General features: G+C 41.1%; 1 protein-coding gene across 1 annotated transcript in view; it reads right to left on the bottom strand.

Moving 5' to 3' along the window:
- The window catches only part of LOC135220917 (transcriptional regulator ATRX-like), a 507,237-nt gene that overhangs the window by 198,495 nt on the left and 287,938 nt on the right, over window positions 1–20,804 (bottom strand). Inside the window, 3 exon segments of the mRNA XM_064258551.1 lie at window positions 13,306–13,481; window positions 13,618–13,755; window positions 17,450–17,613. Of these exon segments, the coding sequence (XP_064114621.1) occupies window positions 13,306–13,481; window positions 13,618–13,755; window positions 17,450–17,613 (478 nt within the window).

The raw sequence follows: 20,804 nt of genomic DNA, 5'->3' as shown, positions 1-20,804 counted from the left end.
TCTGCGGGCTCTAGCGATAGCGCTTGCAGCTTCGCGAGAAAACCCCTCGCTCTGACAAGTCTTTCGATAGTCGAAAGGCAGTCAGAGCGAGAGCGGGGAGGTTTTTGATGAAACCTCTCGAAGTGTGGCTGTCTGAGAAGATCCATCCTTTTTGGAAGGGATCTTGGGAAGTCTACTGTCCACTCCAGCACCTCTGCAAAACCAATCTTGTGCTGGCCAAAACTGGGGCTATCAGGGTCATCCTTGTCCCGTTGGACGCTACGAACTTCTCAACACTTGTCCCAGGATTTTGAAAGGGGGGAAAGCGTACACGTCCACATGAGACCAGTCCAGCAGGAAGGCGTCACACACGAGAGCTCTTGGGTCTTCCACCACTGAACAAAAGACTTCCAGCCTTTTGGAAAGGAATGTGGCGAACAGATCTACGTGAGGAGTGCCCCAAAGATCCCAAAGACTCTGACACACCTCTGAATGAAGAGTCCATTCTGTGTGAAGGACCTGGCTTCTCCTGCTCAGTCTGTCCGCCCTGATGTTTCTCGTCCCTGAACAAATCTTGTTAGGAGGGCGATGTTTCTTTGTGAGGCCCAAATTAGCAGATCTCTTGCTATCTCGTAAAGTGACACTGAGTGTGTTCCTCCCTGCTTCCGAATGTAGGACAGGGCTGTAGTGTTGTCCACATTCACTTGGACCACACTGTTCGTCACAAAGGGTTCGAAGAACTTTAGCGCTAAGTGAACTGCTAGAAGTTCTTTGCAATTTATGTGCCAGGACACCTGTGCTGCCTTCCAGGTGCCTGACACTTCTTCTCTCGGTCCTAGTGTTGCTCCCCAACCCTTCTCCGATGCGTCGGAATACAACACTCGGCTTGGGTTCGGAACTTCCAGAGAAATTCCCTTGTTCTCTTTTAGAGGGGACAACCACCATTGCAGGTGTGTTTCATCTCCATTGGAAGGAGAAAACTGTCGGAGAGAAGTCCCGTCTTCCAGTTCCACGATCTCCTTAGGAAAAACTGAAGAGGGCGAAGATGTAGTCTTCTAGAGGAAAGAAACTGTTCGAGCGAGGAAAGGGTGCCTAGTATGCTTAACCATTCCCTCGCCGAGGTTTTCGTTCTTTCCCTACAGAAGAAGAGGAGACTTTTTCCAAGCCTCTCACGATTCTCTCTTGCGAAGGAAATACTCGAAAACCCCGAGAATCCATCTGAATCCCCAGATAGACCAAGTTCTGTCTGGGAATCAGCTGTGACTTCTCGAGGTTCACGAGTAGTCCCAACGCCTTTATCAGGTCTAGGGTCAAAGAAAGGTCCTCCAAACACTGTCTCTCTGTTCTGGCCCTGATGAGCCAATCGTCCAAATATGAGAGATAGTTGACTGCCTTTGAGGTGAAGAAACCTCGCCACATTCTTCATCAGGCTTGTGAAGACCTGAGGAGCTGTGGATAGGCCGAAACACAAGGCCCTGAACTGAAAAGATCCTTCCCCCCGTCATGAAACGGAGGTACTTCTTCGACGAAGGGTGAATCGGGACATGAAAATAGGCGTCCTGGAGATCCAGCGACACATCCAATCTCCTTGACGTAACGCCGCAAGGACTGAGGACGAAGTCTCCATAGAGAACTTCTCCTTTCGAACGAACTTGTTCAGAGCGCTAACATCTAGAACTGGTCTCCAGCCCCCCGAGGCTTTCGCAACCAGGAAAAGCCGATTGTAAACCCCGGAGAGTTTTGCTCTAGAACCAGTTCTATAGCTGCCTTCTTTGGTTCCCACCATTTGATTCACCATCAGACGAAGTATCCCTCAGTACAGGGTCCCCTGTATCTGGCTGACAGTTCCCGCGGAATGGTCGTTAGTGGAGGACTGTCTTGGAAGGGGATAAGATATCCCTTCCTGATTATGGACATGGAAGAGGCGTCTGAGTTTATGAGTGACCAGGCGTCTGCCAAAATTCGAGAAGCCTGGCCCCCACTGGTGTTTGGAGGCTGTCTGTCTCACTTCCCTTATTTCTTAAAGGGACGGGAAGGAGCCTTACCTCTCCTCTCAAGACCTCTTCTCTTAGAGGTAGCTCTGGAGAGAGGCCCTCCCTCTCGAAAGGGCTGAACCGTAGAAGTCGGTCCTTTCTTGTCAACAGAAACAAGAGGTCTCTTATTGCCTGTTGCAGTTTGCAGGAGAAGATCCTGAGTCGCCTCCTAGTCAGTGATCGAGAAATGTCCTTCACTAACTGAGAAGGAAACAGGAAGTCAGACATGGGAGCGAAAACCAGGGCTGCTCTCTGTGAGGGAGAAACCGCCTTGGTTAGGAATGAACTAAAAATACTCCTCTTCTTAAGGAGTACTGCTCCAGAAAAAAGAGAGGAGATTTCTCCCCATCCGTCTTGTACCGCCTTGTCAATACAAGCAAGAATACTGAGAATGACTTCGGGGTCAAGACCATCCGAGTCATGAGCTTTCTTAGACATCACCCCAAGGGACCAGTCTAGGAAATTAAACACTTCCAAAATATGGAAGAGTCCCTTGAGGAGATGATCCGTCTCCGAAATAGCCCAAGACACGCGAGCTCCATTCAAAGCGTGTCTCCTCGACGAGTCAACCAAGGTTGAAAAGTCCGCTTCGGCTGCCGCTGGAAGAGAAAGGCCCATGTTCTCCCCAGTTCGGTACCAGAAACCTCTCTTGCCAGAAAGTATGGCTGGAGGCATACAGAAGGTGGTCCTGCCCAGATCCTTCTTAGACAACATCCATTTGTCTAAGGACTGAAGCGCTCTCTTCATAGAGATCGTAGGTCTCATCTTCAAGACCGACGAAGACTTAGGCACAATCGCACTCGAAAACAGTGATCGAGGCGAAGGAGGAGCGGCAGGAGTTAAAGAATCTCCGTATTCTCGTAAAAGAAGGTCAGTTAGAACTTTATAGTTCGAGACTCCTTCTCTCCCGTCACCCTCTTCTTCCGAATCTCCTTCTCCACCTTGTGGAGAATCGGCCTGAAAAACGAGAGGATCTTCATCCCGTTCTCTCTCTACTGGTGACAAAACTACTACTAGGAGATGGGCTCATAGAGTGAACCGACTCTCTCTCACGTCTAAAAGAAGTCTCGCGTCTGCTTGACTTCTCGTGCCTGAACAGCTCCTCGCGCTTGGCTGGCGCCTCGCGCTTGTCTTGCGCCTCGCGCTTGGCTGGAGCGTGTAGCCTGGCTGGCATCTCGCGCCTGGCTGACGTCTCGCGCTTGTCTGGCGCCTCACGCAACTCCTCGCGCCTGGCTGGCGCCTCGCGCCTGGCTGGCGCCTCGCGCCTGGCTGAATCCTCGCGCTTGGCTGGCGCCTCGCGCTTGGCTGAATCCTCACGCCTAACTGGCGCCTCGCGCCTGGCTGGCGCCTCAGGCCTGAGCGTATCCTGATCTCGAGCAACTCGCTCGGATAGATCCTGACGTTTGTACGACTCTTCGTGCCTGGAAGACGTCCCATGTCTGGCGGACGCTTCACGTCTGGCTGGAGAAAGAAGACGAGACTTCTTAATAGGAAGTCTAGCGTCCTTCTTGCGAGGGGGATCCCTTGAAAGAACTCCAACCAAAGAGGCAATCTGCTCTTGAACTGCAAGCAAAATCCTCTTGGAAGCCACCCCAGCGTCCTCTTCAATAGAAGAAGCAGGAGAACTCGAAGGAGTGCGATCCTCAAATACAGCTCTAGGAGGCGTCGAAACCAGCTTAGCCTTCTTGATAGAAGAAGGAGCTTCCTCCGAGAAGCGCTCCGGGCTCGAGTCGAACGCGCGCTCTTTTCCAATGCCTTTCAGTGGCCTAGAAAGATCCGAGTCCTTCCACCCTCGTTTTAGGTGAAGGAGAACCCGTCCGGACGACGAGAAACAATCTCGTAGGACGCTTCTATTTGAGCGGTCCTGAGCAGACTGTAACGAAACAGAACTGCTGAAGGACGCCTGACCGTTGGGGATTCCCCACAACCTCCGTACGACTTTCGACTTTCCTTACTCCTCTGGGTATGTGAGTTTGGAAGAGGTCTAGGCCGTGGGAGCATCGCAGGGACGGTCAGACGCCCCCTCCACAACACTGGGAACACTCACTCACTTTGTAATTCACAATCACTAGCCTTACCTTGCATGGCCGCCATCTTTGTCTTCATTTTACGAAGAGTAGCCTTCAGATTGGCGATTTCAGAAGCCGAATCCGAATGCAAAGCCTGTGAGGATTCAGATACATAGGGAGAATCATATTCATTAACAAAAGGAGAGTTAGACTCAGAAAAAGGCTCAATAGGCCTTGTACTCACACTCTTTTGTGCAGCCCGTCTAATCCTTATCCCCTCTCTAACTTCTTCAAGTAAGAAGTTAGAGTCTTCCATTCATTAGCATCCAACTTTTCACACTCAATACAGGTGTTAGCCAAAGAACAGTCAAACCCCCTACATTTACGACATACAGTGTGAGGATCAACCGAAGCCTTCGGTATCCTCACCTTGCAGCCTACATTCACACACACTCTCACACTAACACTTTGAAATTCAGACATTCTATCAGAAAAATCAAAGCAAGTTCCAAATCCAGTCCACAGTAGCGAATGCCAAAACAACGATCCAGTACGTCACCAAGAAATCCAATAAAGATGATCAATAAAGTCTTGAAAAGCGAATTCAGTCAGGAGGTACTAACAACAATGTTGATACAACCGGCGACAGAGAAAATATGATAGAAAACGGGAATGGTTCCTAGTCCTGCCGCCCCAGGGCAGGCAGGTAGATCACCTGACCTACCGGTAGCGAGTGGCGCGAAATTTGAATTTCTGTCGGGGACGACGGAGTCTTAGCTATGTATATATCTGACAGGTAAGTTCATTGTATGAAAATAAAATTTATTTTGTCTTTTTTTGATTTTTACATTTCTTTTTACATTTTTATACTTTATATAATTTCAATTTCTTCACCACCGAATGGATGCCAGTTCGTTTACGGAATTTTTTGAACCACCCATGAGAAGCCCTGAACTCTGGGGTTGCCGTTGATGTCCTCTCTCCGCTGTCGTCTTCGGCTTGGGCAATCAAATCACCGAAAATAGCGCTGGCCTTCTGGCGGATTGCCGTCTCGGTTATCGTATCGCCATCGATTTCTTTGTCCTCGATCCATACAAGAAGCAGCCTTTCCATTTCATTATGCACATGGCTCCTCATGTTGGACAAAATAGTCACGCCCTGGGAAGGTGTGGCTGCTTTGATGGCTTCCTTCTGCTTAAGGATGGTGCCTATTGTCGACGGATTTCGGCCGTATTCCTTAGCAATCACACTCAACCGCAAGCCAGCTTCATACTTTTTTATTATCTCCAATTTTGTCACCATGGAAAGCATTCTCTTCTTTCTGTGAACTTCAGCAACTTTCTTGGGACCCATGACTATATGTACTGTACGTAATTAAGTTACGTATGTAGTACGTATACTAATTAGGTTCTCACAACACGATAAAGTAGCATAACATAATCACTATTTACGATACTAAATGAAATTGTTGGACCGAACGAATGCCACATGCGTACGATAAAGCTTTGGGCGCGAAGTGGCCGAGCGAAGGCATGCCACCACGTAAGATGCATGATGGGAGGGATGCTGTCCAATAGAAGAGAAGGATCTCATGGCTTGGCTAGCATCAGGAACCTATGGGAGAGCAGGAGGATGGTGGCGAGTCTACTAGAACTAAGATGGCGGTGCGCGGTGCGAGTTTCAAAATTGTTTTCGGGTGAATCTCGGACTTTCAGAAACCTTTCGTATCTTGAATTTTTCATATGTAGAGCAGTGAAATTTTTCGTGTCAGCTTTCGTATCTCGAATTTTTCGTAAGTTGAGCCTTTCTTATCTCGAGGTACCACTGTATATATATATATATATACAGTGGTCCCCCGTATTCGCGGGGGATGCGTACCAGACCCCCCGTGAATAGTTAGAACCCGCGAATGTATGGAACCCCTATAAAAATGCTAAAAACAGCCTATTTTGTTAGTTACAACTCAAGAAAAACCCACTAAAAATTTTCCTACGTGGTTTTTTTAATTGTTTTATCACAAAAAGTGCATTTTATGATGAAATTCATCAAAAAAAACAGGAATTTGTGGATATTTATCATAGAAAAATACCGCGAATAATGCAGGGATACGTTCCTGAGAGAAATCTGCGAATGTGAGAGTCCGCGAATCTGGAGAACGAATTGATCGGGGGTCCACTGTAAAAATAATATATATATTATATAATATCATATATATATATATATATATATATATATATATATAATATATATATATATATATATATATAATATATATATATATATATATATATATTATATATATATATATATATATATAAGTAATACTGTATAATATATACAGTGGTCCCCCCGTATTCGCGGGGGATGCGTACCAGACCCCCCCCGTGAATAGTTAGAACCCGCGAATGTTTGGAACCCTTATAAAAATGCTAAAAACAGCCTATTTTGTTTGTTAAAACTCAAGAAAAACCCACTAAAAATTTTCATACATGGTTTTTTAATAGTTTTATCAACAAAAAGTGCATTTTATGATGAAATTCATCAAAAAAACCAGGAATTTGGGGATATTTACCATAGAAAAATACCGCGAATGCGCGAATTTTCGCGAATAATGCAGGGAAACGTTCCCAAGAGAAATCCGTGAATGTGTGAGTCCGCGAATCTGGAGAACACCGGAATTACGGGGGGTCGCCCAAGTATATATATATATAAATTATTATATATTATATATATAGATATATAATATAGTATTATAATATATATATAATATAGAATAATATTAAGATATCTTATATTATTTATTTATTAGGGCTATATAATATTATTGATTACATTTTTTGATTCTGGTACGAATACATAAATAAAAGGAATGCAAGTAACACTTTTCTTTTTGCATACAGTGAAATATATAATATCACGCACAGATACGGATATATAAAAACTTGTAATAAATATAAAAATAAATATAAAATAAATGCAGAATACTCACTCGTAATCCTGACTCTTCGTTCTATTCTTGTTTTCTCCCTCCTCCATTGAAGTCTTGCATTTTTTTCCTCTCGACATGACGAGGTACAGGTGGAGGAGGGAGCACGCGGTCCCATGCGCCCTACACTGTCTGTCGCTGAGGCGCACTCCAATAAAAGACCGCAGTGTGGTATTTGCGGTCACACTCCCCAAACCTGCATAGAGCTATTTTGCAGGTGCGACAGAAGAACCGGGTGTCTCTCCTTCTGCCATTCATATGGCACACTCTGCACCGTTTCTGCCTGCGCCCTTGTAGGAGCTCCAGTGTGTGATCCCCTGGCTGCAGCCGACACATAGGGTCCACTACCCGACGAGAACCGGTGCGGGCGAGGCAGGCAGCAGGGGCGTCGGCAGCAGGGGCGTCAGCAGCAGCGGCAGGAGCAGGATGACCGAAGTTGGCCCTCCTAAGGTCTGCCCTTTCCTCTAGGGGCAGATCTGCAGCTCGGGGCAGGGGGGCAGACATGGAAGGCCACTCATCGGGATTAAAGTGGATGAGGGCATCCCCGGCTGCCTCGAGGAAGTGTAAGTGGGTCATCCTCCGGAGACCGGGACCGTAGTACCCACAATAGAGTATGTAGGCATTTTGGAGGGCCAACTGAAGAATGTACTTGAGGAGCTTCTGGGTCCACCTCCTGGTTCTCCTGGCAAAGGGATAATACTGGATGAGTTGATCAAAGAGATCAACTCCTCCCATATGCCTATTGTAGTGCGCAATGACGGTAGGGCGCTTTGCAAAAAACTCCTCATACACAACTCGGCCCTGTCGACGTGTCTTCTTCTACTGTACAACCTCCTCTTGGATGGGTTCATGACTCCTCGTAATCATGGGGACGAGTCGGACACCATTCCAACAGATGACGAAGACAACTCCCTTCCGCCGCCACTGTGTCTCTCCTCTTGCCAGATGTTGCGGAAGGCTAGCGAACCTCTTGAGGACATTTGGGGCCCCACGCACCAACCGAAGGGTACCACTGACATGAACGCCTGCTTCATACAGTTCCTGGGCCAGGGATACCGAGTTATAATAATTATCCATAAACAGGTGGTATCCCTGGTTACGGAAACGATCCACAAGCCTGAACACAGTTTCACGCATCGAGAAGAAGACCCCAGAATACACTAAGAAGTCATTTCCAGAGGCATTGATGAAGCTATGCATTTAAACAACCCCATTTCAAGAATCAATAGAGCAATTGAAAGCGCACCGAAGCTTTCTCAGTTACAAAAATAAGCAATAAGTCTTTGGAAAACTATTCTGAGTTTACTTTCGCTGACGCCTGCCTTAGGCATTCTTCAGTGATCTCAATGGAACGGAAGCAAAGACTAGGAAGAAGAGAAGAGAAGAGAGGAGACATAGGGGTAGAGGGAAAACGGTGACCTTGGTTAGAAAACCCCGACGTATCCAGTGTTGGACTCGGTAATAAAAAAAATTTCACTCCATATTTCTTCGGCTTCTTGGGGTTATACACTTTTATGCTAAGACGTCCTTTGTAAGGCATCATCCCCTCATCCAAAGAAAGGTTCTTTGCAGGAACCACTTGATTTTTACAACGTTCACGAATGTATTCCAACACTGGGTGCACTAAGCTGAGGCTATTGGAGTTAATCCAGGTGTTACGGACTCTGAGATCTCAGAGACAATGTTACGGTGTCGAAATATCCTGGCCAAGGGTCGACACAATGTTACGGCCTCTGAGAGAGGTCCGCTTCAGATTGATATGAAATAAAAAAAAAAATATTTTTCAACACCAACAGTTGAAACTGGGGATACGAATATAGAAAGAAACACTAACACAACAAAGGTTTATTTACAAGCTTACTAACATAGGTAAATGCAGAATGGTATCTCCTATTTACATAAAAAGATAGAATCTTACACTGCGTGAACTGGGGGAACAGTGAGGCAATTCGGATACTTGCCAATTAGTTTGGCACTTCGACGCGCTGGCTTCATAAATGTAGAGCGGCAATTGCAGTCGTCCTCTTGACTCCGTATTGCAGAAACTAGTCTACTTGAAAGGCAGGAATTACCCAAAACCTCTAGCAGGACCTTTTCTTCTCTGAAGTCTGCTCGACGTCGAGAAAACAAGGCCGTCCACTCCTGAAGACGACTAGACCATTATCCGACCAACTCTCGAACAACTCTTCTTTTGATTGATACTTCGTCAGTTACTTCGTCTCTAGTCTCTCTCTCACAATCACTGCTGCTGATCTCTCACTGATAATCTGATCTGTGGCTCTTACTAACTGGTGATCTCTCTCTTTAACGATCTCTTCCTTCTACGATCACTGCTCTCCAAAGTTCGTTCGTCCCATTTATACGGCACTCTGGGGGCGGAGCCTACGGCGAGCGTCACTGACTCCCGAGTTTACTAGGACTCCCTAGATGAATCTAGACGAGGTATTGCATCAGAAATCGCGGCATTTCTCCCGCCACTTATGCGTGCGTTTGCGCTCCACAACACGCCCGACAATTCGTGAACAGCCGCGAGAAACAGGTTACAGGCGCCTCCAACACGGGCGCGAAAACCTCCTTACTGCTGAACTTCTCGAAAATGCGTTCTCCTTTCCTTTAACTTTCTTTGCTATGAAGCAATTACCATCACACCAGGGTATGGCCCTTCGGTTGAAGGCGTTGAAATATCTGTCCAACGCCAGGAAAGTATCACGGGGCATAACGCTGGGCACATTGGGCGTACCTAAAAAAAATTACGCCTCCAATATTGCCTCACGTCGGCAGCAGGCATCAATCCAAAGAAAATGTGGAGCCCCACAAAATGCGCCATGTCAATGAGGTTGCAGCCCCGCCAGCGATACGATAATGTCGTGCGCAGTTCATCACGGCAGTACCGAGCGTAGTCTGCCGTCTCTGCTACCAGGTACTCCAGCAATTCCCGTGTAAGGAACAGCTGGATGAACCCCAGAGCAGTGAGCCCAGGGGTTGCCGTGAATGGGTGCATGTTAGGTGGGGTGGGGTCCTCTGTCCACCCCTCGTCGCTCTCGGACGACTGACCTTCACCTTGGCTGGCGCGACGATCCGACGCACGGGCACGATTTCACAGACGAAACTCCCCCACTGGCCCCTCTCCCTCACTTAGGCCTTTGCTTTCTGTATCGTCATCCGCGATAAAACTAGACCCCATATCCTCATCCTCCCCCTCCTCAGATTCCCCCTCATATGCACTAAAACCACTAAATTCGAGCTCACTTTCGGGATGTGAGCCTAGAACGGACCTTGGGGGCAAATATTCATCGTCACTGACATCGGGAATGATGTCCTCATCACTGGATGACCAACCGCCACCAAAATGAGGACTTGTGACATACTCCCGATCGAGCTCCGATAAGTACTCATCTATGTCCCTTGGTTGGAGGCCTCCCAAATTCCTACGAATGCCCCTAAGGATGCCCCGATGCTTCCTAGGGGTTACTAAAGGCATATGAGACACACGTTGTGATCCTAAACCACTTTCATCCACACGTGGCCGCACAGAACGGCATTGAGGCGCCAGGTCATCTTGGGTGCTTGGTCCTTCGCCAGCATCCAAGTCCAGAAAACACCTCACACAATCCCTTCCGACAGGAAAAACGCGCCTTTCGCGTTCCATAAGTAGTTGAGACATCTCTATGAATGTCCTGTAGCTACACAAATACTCAAAGTCTCGCACAAGTTCGGAAAAACACGATTGCGGCAAAAGATCGCTCTCGGACGACGCGTCGCTGATGCTGGCTGATGCGAGAAGGAGGCATTTCACACATACGCACTTGGGTCACGCTTCTAAACAAAACAATAGCTTGATCCGTGAACTCCCAGCATTCCCCAAGGCGCGTGATTCAAAAGTTTTCATCTGGTAGGCCTATAAGTATTTTTCCGCGAATTTAAAAAAAAAAAAATTTGTTATGTCGACGTATAATACGTCCAATCGGCGTTAGAGGGTTAATCAGCGATTTATGCCATCATAACACGCCGAGTTCCGGTTATCAATGCCATAAATCGCCGAGCTTCGGTTAATGGCAGTTTTCGCTTAACAACACACTCCCAAGAACGGAACCCCAGCCAATAACCAGGGAATGCCTGTACTTTAAAATATATTATCACTTGGTGCCTCACAGTAAATATAATGCCTCAAGTAATTCATAATGTAAATAGATAATCTAGGCCTATGCTTAGCTCTCTCTTTCTCTCTCATAATACTGCTTTCATTCCTGTATTGTTTCTCATGATTTCTACTGGTTATTGCCCAAAATCTTACTTTTTTTCTCATTATCTAAGATCCAGTTTCTAATTGCTCATGAATGCTGTCATAACACCTCTTATGAGAAAGGTTTCCCGGTAGGTTTTAAAGGTGAATGATCGATATTCTACTCTGAACTGATGTTACCATAACCAACTTTAACAAATAACATAAGAGGTTGTCACTGCATTCAGCTATAGATGATTAAAGGACTTTTACAGAATCTTTACAATTTAAAATTACTGGAAATCTAGAGTGCAACAAACACAAGGACTTAGAAGCTTGGCCCCTTTTCTTGAATTGCCAGGTGTGGTATTATTAAGCAATAGGTGTCCAAAGAAGTCAGAAAACTGTATCTTCAGTTTTCTTGGCAATAGCACCTAGCCTAACCTATGGCGCTCAGTGAACCATTGGTAATACAGCTGCATTTGGCGTAAGTAGGCCAGGTATTTTGATACAGTATAACTTAAAAATGAAAAAAGTGTGTCTGATACAGTATGTTATTTAACACTGAACTTATCTAATTGTAATTTATGTGTAATGTTTTGTATAAAAAGGCAAGGTTAGAGTAATAACTTTCAGTTATTTCTTACGGGAAAAATTGATTCAGATCTCAACTAAATCCCCAGGGCTCTACTGTAATTTCTTTTACAGAACTGGTAACAATAATAACAACACCAAGAACCATGACAATAATCATAATAATAGTTATATAAAAAATATTATGGAATAATAATGTTATATAAAGAATATTATGGAATTGAGCTAAGTAGCACTGACCACTGAGTAATACTATTAGCTTATAGTAGTGAGCATCAGGGATAACACTGCCCTAGAGGCCTCATATTTGCATAGAAGACCTGGGACCATTTTTTTTTTTTTACCTTTTTTTGTGCATTTCAAATGATGTCACATCTGGTAATTGACTTGAAAGTACTTTTTAGGGTAGGAGGTCACTGTTAATCAAATGTAAAAATAAAGTGATTCTGATTCAGACAGAAACTTCCAGTTCCCACACCCACATTGGGGCATCACTATGCTTCAGACTTTCATCTGAAAGTTAAACTCATGCAAAATTAATCGTTCAATATCTCATGCGGTTTAATATTTTCACTGACAGATGACAGATACCATATATAATAAGTTGTTGTTATTTTGTCATCCACATAATACGACAAAATATTACAGTGTATCATTTAATATGGTTTGGGATTTTTACTGACAAAGCATAGCTGTGCCACATGTAATTCATTTTTAGTTTGTTAAATGTTGTATGAGCAACATTTAACAAAACACTAACTACCCAAATACTGTGGTTCCACAGTCTCTCTCTCTCTCTCTCTCTCTCTCTCTCACAGAAATGGCGGGCATAGTAAGTGAATTGCGTTTTGTAATATTAAAAAGAATCACAGTGATACATATGGTGGTCCTTTATGTTTTAATAGTTGTGTATCTTACTTGTGAGCATAAGTGGGTGGAACTTCTCATATTGACATTTTTTGTTACTCTACGCTGTGTATACTACAATCTTTTATGTATTTATAAAATTACATTTGCTGCTACATCTCAGAAAAAATCTATAAGTACAGGCAGTCTCCGGGTTACGACGGGTTCGGCTTACGACATTCCAAGGTTAAGGCGCTTTTCAATTGTATTCATTAGAAATTATTTCCAGGGTTACGACACATTCCAGGATTACGGCACATACAACGCTGATCTGGCAGAAGAAATATGACACCAAAAAGGCAAAACAATCAATATTTGAAGTTTTTTTTTCTGAAAAATGCAATAAGAATGCAGTTTACATTGTTTTTAATGCACCCAAAGCATTAAAAGTAAGGTTTTCTTAGGATTTTTTACAATGTTCCGGCTTACGACGCGTCACAAGAACGGAACTCCCGTCGTAACCCAGGGACTGCCTGTAAATATTTTGAACTGAATGATACGGAACTACTGTACATGGTCTTTAAGAATTCATCTTTCAATGGCACCAACTTCACATATTTCTCCAAATATTCTCACCTGAACACATCCTTCCAAAAGATTGTGGAGAATGTGAGCTCTTCTTTTCATTCGACGAACATCCCTCTGGTCAGCTTCAGCACACTGGCCTTGCTCTATGGGATTGACAAATCTATTCATAAACTCTTTCTTGGTTCCAAGGAGATTTGGTTTGACAAACTGGATCATGCAATGATCTGGAAATGACAAAATTTTTGACTGCATAAAATACTAGAAGGCATTTCTTATTTATATCCAGAGTAAAAAAGAATAGAGATTCTTCTTTCATAATCTACAAAAAAAAAAAAAAAAAAAAAAAAAAAAAAAACTTACACTCTTTAAGATTGTTTTGCAGTGGTGTTCCAGTCAAAATAATACGTCTCATGGTTTTTATTTTATTAATGGCTTTTGATAATGCAGTTTTCTCATTCTTCAGCAAGTGCCCTTCATCACACACCATCACATCTGGACCTAAAATGAAAATGAATAAAATATTTAGGCCTAACACCAAGCACTGGGACCTATGAGGTCATTCAGCACTAAAAGGGAAATTGAGAGCAAAACTATTTTCAAAGTGTAACAGGAGAGAATCCTCGCTTAAGCATAAAATAATTCCAGCTGCAGTCCAATACTCCATATACATAAAAAAAACGATCAGACTATCTTCAAGGGATGCCAATGCCATAAGGCCCTTTATAACACAAGTAAATTATTTTTTCCAATCTCATCATATGCATTACAAAACAATAGTTTCAATCCTCTAATGAAAAATTGATTTTTCATTCTTTCAGTTTTTGAAAAATTAAATAAAAAAAAACTACTGTATTTTTTGAGTGCCGTGAGACTATGATAGGTAGGAAGTTGACTTTGTAAATAAGTACTCCATATTAGAAAACTCATCTAAAATTTTTTTCTGATGATGCAATAAAAATGAATATGCTTAGCTTATTTAAAAAAAATTTTTGAATTATACAAAAATGTTCCAAAACAGTTATGATAAATGGCTAGTTTACATTTGAATGAAAGATACATAAACATACATAGAATATAATTATGTAAAGAACATGTATTAAATTAAAATTCCATAGGAATGATTCACTCATGTATAAAGAAATATATGTATGTATACCATAATAGCTACACCACCTAATCGGACAATCAATAATTTTTCATTATCTAGTTACAGGCCTCTAACACAAAATCCTCTGCTGAGTGGGTAAACAGCATGAAATTTCCCAATTTAAGGAAATTTCATGATCTGCCACACTTTGATACTCACTAACATGGCCGTGAAATATGCTCACAAATTGTTTATACAGTGGGGCTTCAGTATTCATGGGGGATGGGGACCACAACCACTTGCGTTACGCAAGTATCCGCGTTATCACATCCCTCAAAAAATGTCTAGGCTATACCGTAACTGCCTACTTTAATAGTTAAAGCACCAAAGACTTCCTACCTATAAAAATTCTTATAGGCTAACTGCCTATTTTAATAATAGTTCAAACACCTAATACATACTAGTATACCTTACACTATCATATGGGTACTAACTATTGATTGATCCAGCTTAGCCTATGTTGACTGATGATACACATGTAATTGCAACCTAAAACTATCCAAACACATTGCCTGCTCCTATTAGTAGCAGCAGCAAAAGGGAATTGTCCTTGGAACTGCTCCCTTGCTCATTTTATTCCTCCTTTGTTTGTGTGTTTAAGTTTTATGTCTCTATAATGTAATAAATCTTATATAAATTCTTTCCTATTTTTAATTTCCCTTTATCAGATCTGCAAACAAAAGTACATTAGCCAACATTCCTCTTTTATTTTCATGATATGGCTGCTGTAAAAAACTACATCTATTTCATGAATGCATACATTTATGATAAAAAAAATTTTATTTACTGTAATGATTACAGTACCGTACTGTAATAATAATGTATAAATAGCAAAATACAGTAATAAAAGTAGTCTATTTTTGCCTTTTGTTTCCACAGAGAGAGAGAGAGAGAGAGAGAGAGAGAGAGAGAGAGAGAGAGAGAGAGAGATTGACTGGCTCAGGTCGAGAACAACAACACTGTCGTTTACTTATGAAATTCATATTTTAAATATTTTTACGGTGCTTAGACATGAAACATCAGTAGTCGTAAAATATTCTTTTGTATACTGTTGTATTATGTGTGATAATCAATGGGTCAATTATTAAACTTGTATTGAAGCAAGTTCAGTAAATCAGAGAAAATAAAAATATGGCAACACATACATACAGTAAATGTCAGGGACAATCCGTTCTTTTTTATATAAATACGATAATAATAGATCAGTATTAAGTTTATTCTGTAAGTGAGATGACAAACTGTTCTTTTATATTATTATTACAATGATAATTGATCAGTATCAAGTTTATTCTTTAAGTGAAATAAGTTTTTTTTTTAATGTTGCTACTTTATTTCATTAAGATATGTATACTGAGAGAGAAAGTGGCTGTGATTTTGTGGGATTTTAATTTAGCATTTTATTGATATTTTGCTATTTACATTCATATTAGTATTTGAAAATTAGTAAATTATTTTTTATCATAAAAATATATTTAAGTCAAGAAAATAAAATGAAAGTAAAGTAATTAATGAATCTTGCTCTATGAAAATATTTGCAATTTAGTTAATTTTTTGCTATACACTATTGGGAAATAAGCTCCACATAAAAACAGTAAGTAAAGTGTTTTATATGATGAGTTTAGAGCATAGTTATATAAAACATGTGGGTAGATTGTAGAACAGTGTAACCACTATTACAATGTGTACAACAGTACCTATACATGAACGAGGTTGTAGGTTTGGTGACACCACAGTGATCTTTGTATGTATTTTTTTTATATATCTCGTGAATTAATATATATTTATGATAAAAATTAGTTACTGTACTGATTACAGTACCATACTGTAATATTAAAGTCATCACATCCAAATAAAGTAACCAATGCATGCTGTAAACTTGTAAAGTGTGTATTTTTGTCTTTTGAAAAATACTTTCCCCAAGGAATTACTCCCTTGAATAGGCTTTTTATTATGACGATATGCCAATAACATATAAAGTAAAAAGGGTTTTATTACGTTTATGCTTCGCCGCCAATCGCAAAGAACAATACTACGATAATCTACGGCAATTATCGTTTGTATGACTGCATTGCTCGGAGAAGTTACTTACTACCAATTGATAATGAATTTTGAATTAAACATTATTGTTATCCTCAATGTTATTAGTACCAAAATTACACTAGAACTATTAAAATTTCTGAAAAGTTACCGAACAACAAACGCAGCCGTGAATGCAACCGTATGAGTGGATGTTTACATTTTCTTCGTCTGCCACTCAGAGTTAAAGGTTGATTTTATTAATGTGGAATTATTCCTTGAATAGGCTATTTATTACGAAGAAATGCCAATAATAATGGTTTTATCATCGTTATTGTCAGTTTTTATAATGTGAATCTTTTCATGCATGTCGATGGTTATTGCACCACGGCTGAGGCTTAGCCTACTAATAAACATCATTATGTGACATGGACAAATCAGCGATGCTGCGATTTAAACCTGTGATATAGACTGAGAAACAGGCCAAGGTAAAACCCATGGCTAACTGATCCCGCGACTACTGATCCACAACTACGGGATGACCCACTGTATAGCTATATAACTTCTTCTGACTATAATGCACAAGATTAATTTTACTTACACAGTAAAATGTCCAAAATAGTTAACTGATAATGAATTTTCCCAATCTAAGGTTTTTGGCACACCCCTTATATTTTTGCCATTATTAAGTCACCAAATTTTTTATTGCAGACTTTTGGGACGGTGCTTACTGGCACAGATACCTAATTAATGGCACTTCTATTAGGCACATATCGGTGCCAATACCTGATTATCGGCAGTGATAAGTGGATATTGGCACATTCCTACGCCGAAAATCGCCAATTTTTAGCTCAACAAGCGCTAATGACTGACAGTGATGATAACCAGGGACTGTCCGTATATCAAAACAAAAACCTGAATAACTAGATTACTATCTTAAAAACATGAGTAACCTCCATTCATGCCATATGTGAAAGAAGTTTAATTTCTGTAGTATTCTGAAGTGGCAATAGAGGTGGAGCACTTTACCTGGGTCAACTAAAGTCTTCAGGAAGATTTCCTTCATTTTAGCCTTGAATCGCTTGCCCTTGGGATTTGAGAGATTTCGGAACATATCATAACCCATGATACACACCCCACCTTCCTTCCACCAATCATCTAATCTGTAGGCACGACCCCATAAGTCCTTGGCTCTGCAAAAAAAATTGTGAATATAGATCAGCAATTTATATATCTATATATATATATATATATATATATATATATATATATATATAGAACTTAAAAATAGAAATGACAGTAAAATTTGAATATCTTTAGTTCTTAATGGATGGATACCATCATACGAGTAGTGGTAACAGGTATTGAGTGGTATGCGGATTAACTGCTGGCAAGCATCAATAATATGCACCATACAATTTGGCTAGATCGAGCAGCAGAGTTTCCATTACTTCTATGGGCTATATGTAAATCTTGGCAACTGAACTCTCAGCTCCCTTTAGCCAAATGGGCATGTCATACGGTTAGTCATGTTCTGGACTTCAAGGGGGAATGCCATGTTCCTCTTTCTTCCAAGGGATTGCTATTGGTTGCAGTTCTTATCTTTTATGATATTGCATCACTATACTTGATATTTTGAATTAAAGTGTAAAAGAAATATTAGAAAAAACATTAAATTTTTTTTAGAAATATTAGATAAAACATGTACGGCTCAGAAAATCTGGTCAATATTTTACAACAAATAGACTTACCGTATATCCTCGTGTAACACGCGATCTCGCATATCAGGCGACCCTCAATTTTCACCCTTAAAAAATTATTTGATCATGTATCTCATGTAACATGCAAGTTTAATTTTTGAGACCAAATTACAATAGGCTAACCTCTTTTCCTCCTCTTTATCTATACCATTTTCTAGTTAGGCTAACCCTTTTTCCTCCATCTCTTTATTTAGCACATCTGGTCTTGGTACAAAAAAAAAAAAAAAAAAAAAAAGTAAAATAGAATGCTAAAAGTATTGTTAGTAATGTTATATTTAATGTATAAAAGCACACAGCCAAACACAGCTGGTTTGCTATGAACAACCAAATCCGATAACAACAGCAGTTTTGCTTGCATTTCAACCATCGTACAATAGTAAAAAATTACCATAGTTATGTTACAAGGAACATTTAGAATAGGACTGATGTATTTTTACATTACTAAATCCTGATTTGCTATGGAGAAAAGATCAGCAAGGGCATATACTGCTAAATTTAAGCTACAATTTGTAGCTGAAGCTGAGGAAAGAATGTTCATCTGTTAACGACTATTATCGTGAATCGGCAACATGGATGAAACTCTCGTAAACTTCAGTATAGCACCATCAAACTCGACCATAAACAAAATTTGAGAGAAATGTGTTTTAATTCATAGTATTGGGCATGAAAGAACATATTTTTGTACACAACGATCCATATTCAAGTGATATTTTCACTTGAAAACACTTTGTATAATGTAAAATAACCTTGACCCCTATCAATAGAGTATCTAGTTTCATTTATGCAAACTGAAGCAAGAAAATTGCTCTGACTTGAGATCAATACAGCAAAATAAACTTACCTCACAATTGCCCTCAGCTGATTTCCAAACCAAAACACTGATTATTGTTTGTATTTTATAATGGAATAGTAACATGAAAATACTGTATATGCAATATTATTGGATGCAGTGAAGTAAAGCATAACTTTTTAAAAGTTCCATGGAAAAGATGCATATTCTTTATGTTTGTACTTTATCATATGATCCTAGTATGTAAATATTACATATGCTAATTTTATATCTTGTGCATGATGCAACCCCCTTAAAATTAGCTCAAAAATTAGGTCTTCAAAAGTCGCCTGATACGTGAGTATATACGGTAGAATTCGTTACTGTTTTTATTTCTTATTTGTTATACTGAGTGAGCTGTATTTTGAAAATCTTTTAATTAATTTGTATTTTACATAGCTAACATACCTGATGATTTAACAAGGATAAATCTTCTGGCATCAGCTGGAAACTGGTTAAAAAACCAAAAATTTTATATGCAAGGAATCTGTGACATTTGGTATCTAAGTAAACGAGGCAGAAACTGTTCAGCGGCCATGCTTAAACCCCATGATGCATTTAGTCTTTCTCCCCAACATAGGATTACAAGAGGGGTGACTAGAGGTGGGCAGTAAAATGTTAAGACCTATAGTTTGTTAGCTATGAAAAATAAAATTAAACATTGACAGTTGTTCATATGTGGAACAAACCTTCAGTCTTAACAATAGAAACGACTCGTACTTGGAGAGAGGTACAAGAATCCTGAACTGACTGGAGGTTTGGCCCACTTGACCACTCTTCTTAGAAATGAGAATTCTGAAGAAGAGTCTATGGATGTGAAAGGTTAGATATATGAGTATCTAAAACTCAATCCACTGGGAGTAAATACACTCTAATATGTCCAGATTCATTGCATCATGAAAGACAAAGAGAACTAAATCTGTTCAAGCAACAAATCATGTTGGTCACGAGCATAGGTTTTCCTACCACTCCTCCCTCCACTTGATGGAGAGAGGAGCAATTGCTACTGAGAAGCCAAAGCCAGAAGGAAAACTGTTTTCAAAGTCAGTTCTCTGTCTGATGAATGACATAGTGGTTCGATTGGAGCTTGAGTGGGACTACTCAGAACCAGAGTAAGAAGGTCCCGTAGTAGGTTTGAGTTCTCTAGGTGAACAAGACTGCTCAAAGCTCCTGAACAACATAGAGATCTCCCAAAATGGCAGCCCTGTAGCCTTTGATATCAGACATAGAAAGATGTTTCTCTGTTCTGAGGAAGGTCAGAAAGTCCACTATCTGTAGAACAGAAGTTCTGAGTGGAACGAAACCTTGTCAAAGACATGAATCACATTAGACGGTCCACTTGCCCTGGTACATGGTTGATGAAGATATCCTGAGGTAGCTGGACATCAGAGTAGCTGATCTGTGAGAAAAACCTCTTGCTTGCAAGAGATACTGGACAGTCACCAGCCGTGAAGGGATAGACCCTACCGACTAATGGTACCTCTCCACATGAGGTTGGCGGAGAAGGTTGTGACAAGGAGGAATCTCTCTTGTACCAAGAGAGATTCCTCCTGAAGGCCTGAAAACCACTCTGCTTGGGGCCACAAAGGAGCTACGAGGGTCATCCTGATATTCCTGGAACCCATCACTCTGTTCAGGACATGACAGATCAGAGGGAAGGGATACTATATAGAGTGAAGAGATCGGACATCCTATAGTAGCCAAACCAGTTTGTGACGTGCACTGCCTGGCACCATCGCTTTGCAATCATCATTATGTAAACAATGGCGCAACCCATACATAATGGGAAACCCTG

The sequence above is a fragment of the Macrobrachium nipponense genome, chromosome 2 (assembly GCF_015104395.2).
Source record: "Macrobrachium nipponense isolate FS-2020 chromosome 2, ASM1510439v2, whole genome shotgun sequence".
NCBI lineage: Eukaryota > Metazoa > Arthropoda > Malacostraca > Decapoda > Palaemonidae > Macrobrachium > Macrobrachium nipponense.
Note: the sequence above shows the minus strand (reverse complement) of the source record. Positions and strands in the feature narration are given on the sequence as shown.